Raw genomic sequence first — 5,554 nt, forward strand, 5'->3', positions numbered from 1 at the left:
TCCATGGTAACATTCGAGGTACATATTTTTTTTTTTTAAAGCTGAATAGCTTTAGTTTATAGAGAGAATGTTTGTAAAGAGAATGTTGTCATTTTAAGTTTTGGGAAATACCAATAGTCCTTTTATGTATTTCTTAACCATTTTCTGACAAACAAACAAGTAATTAATTGATCAACAAAATAATTAGCAAGATTTTACTTTGAAACCTTAATGAGCAACTTCCCTGAATGTAGGTTAGTTTGAAAATACAATCAGTAGCAGCAACAAAAAAGAATTGTGACTGTTGTTCCTTTAGGTCTACCTCAGTGGTGACACTAATTAGACTTTTTTATTGAACTGTTATTATTATTATTATGAATTACTGAATGGATCAAATATACTATAGGGTAGTCATCCCCTGAGATGTGTGGTCCTGCAGCTGTCACCTATATTGTGTTGATTGCTTGCTCTGCTAATTTAAATGTATTTAAAATAAAATAAAGTTAGTTGAAAGGTAAATTGATCACTCGTGAACCATGAGCTGCTGCTGCCACTCCTCCTGCCCTGTGAGCACTGAGATCCGATTAATAAAAGTCTCAAGTCCTGTGAAACATGTCATTATTATGTTTTCAGGAGCAGATACAGAGACAGAACCTCAATTTTAGCCCGAGTATCGTCACATAAAGACGCAGCAAAACGTACACAAGGTAACGTCAAGGTAGCATGCAACAACGATAACGAAGCGCACATTAGACAGCCACTCTTCTCCAAACCGAGGCGTATTTTTGTTACGCTGGAATATATACACATTAAAAAAATTGACATAAAACATGTAGCTGTAAACAAACTGCAGTAATTCAATCAAATGTCTATATATTTGTTACAGTTAGCTAAACAGGCTACTCACAAAAAACCTGAAGAGCTGTAACTCCCCCTTTTTTTAAATCCAGGAGCCCATAACAGCGACGTGATTGAGTGTGACGTCATAACAAAAGCATTCTGGGTATTGTTGTCGTCGATGACTCAACTCGCTGTTCTTCAGTCACACACATTTACAACACCACATGTACTGCAGCACAATTTCTAAAAACAACACGCCAACACCCATTGTTTTCGAATCGCGTTTTACTTTTTAAATGGTTTAGTAAAAAGGTTCCGTGTCAAGCCTGGGATTCTAACACATGAGCCGCAGAACAACTACGTATCCCACAATTCCACAGTTTGTGTTGACATGCAGCAATGGCAGCCGCCACTCTGAACGTGGAAAATGTTACTGGGATTTTAGAGGACCCTTTATCAAAACTTGGATTAGAAGTTTACCCTCTGAAGGTACTGCGTTAAATTAACTTATCTGTAATGTGTCTTTTGTGTTGGTTTGGGCAACGCGGACTTAATTTTGACTCGCATCACTAGCACTAGCCAAAAGCTAGGTACATTACAGGTGTGATAACATACTTTTTTTTTGCATTAAATCCGAGTAAACGTAAATGGTGAAGATGGTGTGTTACATGTTAAAGTTAGACAGACTTTTGTTATTAATGTACAGGGATAATATTGGGTGGCTGTCCTTTTGAGTGAAATAGGAGAATATGAAACATGCATAATATATTCAGGGCTACAACTAACAATTATGTCGGTTATTTTCTCGATTAATGAAGTACTTGTTTAATTCATGAAACGTCAGAAAATTTTAAAGGATATTGGTCAGTGTACCAAAGTTATTCACTTTTAATGACTTCTCTGTTGTATGGTGCAAAGAAACCAGAAAATATACACATTAAAGACGCTGAAAAATCTCAAAGCTTGTTTTAATTATTTACCGACTCAAACCAATTGATTGATTATAAAAATAGTTGACAATTCGTTTAGTAATCAATGTCAACCTCTCTCATCACACTGCTGTCACTTTAAACAGAATTGTGTTGCACCATGTCCACAGGTCGGTTGGTACAACTCGTTGCTGCCTGCTTCACTCCGCCTGAGTTACCCAGATGACAGCCTGGCTGTGGTGGTGCTCAGCACTCCTACCATGTTTGAACTGGCCTTCCTGCCATTCATAGAGGAGCAGCGCTTCCAGGGACTGAGGGACCCCATAGACCAGTGTGTCAAACACTGCGTCTCTGGTGCTGTCTCACAGGTGACGGCTACACACGGTTTTGCTCCAGTAGTTATACAATATACTACAGTGTTAAATGTTATGGTAAAATCTCTATTGGGTTGACAAAGTTATATTTGCTCCCCTGTCATATGTCATTGTTCAAACTTTGTTCGAGATAGGTTTGCAACCATTACTATTTTATTTATTATTATTATTATTATCTGGTGACACCTGAATATTTCCATGTTCTCCTCCTGCCCTGCAGTGTTTTCCTGGACAGAAGGTGGATGTGAGGTATGACTACGAGCTGCTGCCCAGCAGGAAGCCAAAATTCTTGGCACAGACTGCGGCTCATGTGTCTGGAGCAGCTTTCTACTACCAGCAGTCCGACGTCACAGATCAACCCTGGGTTGACAGAGTAACACTTTGGATTTTTTCAAGTGTCCTCAAATACAAAGCATAACACATAATATGACAAATGTGTTTCATTATATGATTTCAACATAATCAGTGATGAGGAAATAAAAGCTGCCGAAATTGTCTTTATTTTGGAGAGTGAAACAATTAATTGACCTTTATAACATTCTAAGACTTACTGAATGTCAATGTTTTGTGTATGTCTTTGTGTGTTTTTACAGAAGATGTTTGGGGTGTGCGTGCATCCAAGGTTAGGTGGCTGGTTTGCCATCCGAGCTCTGCTGGTGTTTGAAGATGTGACGATGGGCCCAGAGACGGTGCAGCCGCTTCCTCCTGACTGTGTACCGACCCGAGACGGCAGGATACAACTGCTGGAGGCTTTCAACTTTCGCTGGCAGGTAGGTACATCACCTCAGCGCCATCAGTTACACACACACACCACTGTCAATAAACACCAGGGATATTTAAGTGTTCAATGTCAAAGAACACCAGACGGATGACCTTTTGGATAAAAGACCATCCATGTCTTGAGTTTTGGTGAACCTTAGGCCTCCCCTCTGAGAAGATTTCACTTTTCTGTTCTCTTTGTTCTGTGCTGGAGGTGAGATAAGATCTTTTATCGGGACATAAAATAATAAGAATGTTCTTATCTACACACAGAACATGTTTGAACTAAAATATAAGATATAAGTCTGGTTGTTTTTTTGCTTTTTTTTACCCTCTACGGAGCTCCCCCTACGGTTTTTAACATCACCTTAAATATCCATCCATCCACTGTCTGCGACTGAGCCTTTAATGTAAATCAGTGTGTCATTTAAATGTTCTGTTTCTCAGGACTGGAGCTACAGGGACATCGTCCGTCCAGTCCAGACGTACTCGCAGAAACAGAGGGACTACTTCTCCACTCCTCCTGCTCAGCGCTTTGCTCTGCTCAGGACATGGGGCTTCCTGCCAAGCGAAGAACATCAGCCTGAAACCAACTCAGATGCGCAGAGCGAGGTGAGCGGACACGGCTAAGAGCGAGGAGCAACTGCAGTGTGACAAATTAAAGGGAAAAACCTGGAAATTATGTGAAGAAATTACCCAACATTCAAAAAGCAATGGGGATCACTGGAGAGAGGGACATATCCAGAGACTTGCAGCATCGATGCCATGGGTCACTTAAGTTCTGGCAGCTTGTGGTGGCCCAACACTTGACAGAGATACTGTATGTTGGTTTTTCCTTTTATTTGCCTCCTGTATGATCTGTGTTATCCCTCCACTCTGAGCACAAACTCCTCTCTGTGTCAGACTTTTATTTAAATTGTGATTTAACTGACAAACCTTTCTGGAATTTGAGGGAAAGTTCACTGCTTTGTGGCTGTGACTACTTACATTACTTTAAACACTACGTTATATTTGCTTTGGTAAAAGAAAACTCCTTTTATTTTGTCATCTTACATGATGGATGACTGTACTCGTACATATTGTATGATAGCATTGGTAAGGACTGTTCGAGGCCATTTAGCTGTCGCCTAAAAAGACGACAAAAGACTAAAAAATAAAACCAGTTCTTGTCCAGACTCTTCAAATGACACTTTTCTCCACTTTTTTCATGACTTTTCCCTTAATAACACGTTTTATTTTATATTGCACTTCTCAAGCACATACAGAATAATACAATTATAACAAGTGTAGGATAATGACAAAAATTAACAAAAACAAAATATAATAATAATTAAAATGACACAGTAAAAGTGGCAACAAAAAGAAAATGCAAAAATAAAGACATATAAAAGATAATGTGCTATAGAGGATGCTTGGTAAGAAGATGCTTGGCTGGTAAGAAATGATCACTGTTGGCTCCAGGAAATGTGTGATGAAAGGATGTCATATCTCAGAGTGTCTTATCTTTCACCTTCTCTCTTTTACATTGATGAATTGCAGATTATTATTGCAATTGATTCACGAATGGAAGAACAGTCATTACACAATCACTTTTATGATCTTATCCCTGGATGCAATAGTTCTCCAAGTTTAATGTTTTCCATAATATATGTAAAGTATTTCTGTTGTCCATCTATTTTATCCATCTCCAGTATTTATAGGTGCGTTGTCCTCGTCTGCACTTAAACTGACTCACGATTTGATGCATTATAGATGTGAGCTGCCTGGTTGTAACTGTCACCTGCTGTGCGTCAACACGCTACTCCTAAACTCTGTCTTCCTGGCCACACACAGTTTAACAGGTTAATTAGGTGATTTTCTCTTTTATTTGTTTTAAATTGTAACAAAATTAGATAGTGAGGGGTTAATAGTTCTCCTTTTAATTCTAAAGATACAGTAACAAGAAGAAAGAAGGTAATAGATATCGGGGAGCAGTTCTGCAGTAGAAATTAATTGCAGTTCTATTGTTTGACCTGTAGGTGTCACTCTTGCTTTGATAATGCAGGCTGTCCACAGCATCTGTCTGCTCCCAGTTGTTGGTAAAGTTAGGTCCATGCCTCTGCAGATGAGCTGCGCACATCATATAAGTCTTCTCAACTATTATCTTGCACAAATCTTCGATGCCAACGTTATGTTCCATTTAAAAAAGCCTTATGTCAACATTTAAAACGCAACACTCTTTACATACAGATATGTGAGAGCCTGCCCTGCTGTGCTGTCTTTGCTTCATTTCACATTTTCTGTTCATTGCAACACTCCATCTCTCTCTCTCCCCCTCCTCACCCCCATCTACCCTCTGTGCTACTCTGTCTATCTGTGTACTGAATCAGCATTTCAGAGCAGTATGCCGCAGGCCTGCAGAGAGGCAGACCACAGAGTTAATTATACTCCCACAGATACTCGATCGTTCCCTTTTCCCCCTGCGTTGCTCCATCCCACCTCTGTCTTTCCACACTTTTGCTCTTTTGATGTGATTCCAGCGATTCGTTTCATCGAGAAAAAGCGACACAGGATGCTTAAAGCTGCACTGCGTAACTTTTGGTGATTTTTTTTTTTTTTTAAATTTCCAAAAGACTTGCAGATTTGGTTAATTAGATACTAAATCAACTGTAGGTGTGAATGTGTGAATGAGTG

The 5,554-nt window shown here is 39.3% G+C and overlaps 1 protein-coding gene across 1 annotated transcript; it reads left to right on the top strand.

Moving 5' to 3' along the window:
• Window positions 1–1,218: 1,218 nt before the first annotated feature.
• Window positions 1,219–4,002, top strand: mmachc (metabolism of cobalamin associated C; the record flags this gene model as incomplete). The annotated part of the gene is made up of 5 exons (XM_083888601.1): window positions 1,219–1,308; window positions 1,919–2,116; window positions 2,343–2,495; window positions 2,716–2,892; window positions 3,329–4,002. 5 exons carry the CDS (start codon window positions 1,219–1,221, stop codon window positions 3,509–3,511), a joined length of 801 nt encoding a protein of 266 aa, XP_083744727.1. The 3' UTR covers window positions 3,512–4,002.
• Window positions 4,003–5,554: the final 1,552 nt, after the last annotated feature.

This window comes from Microchirus variegatus (genome assembly GCF_963457635.1).
Source record: "Microchirus variegatus genome assembly, chromosome: 4".
Lineage (NCBI taxonomy): Eukaryota > Metazoa > Chordata > Actinopteri > Pleuronectiformes > Soleidae > Microchirus > Microchirus variegatus.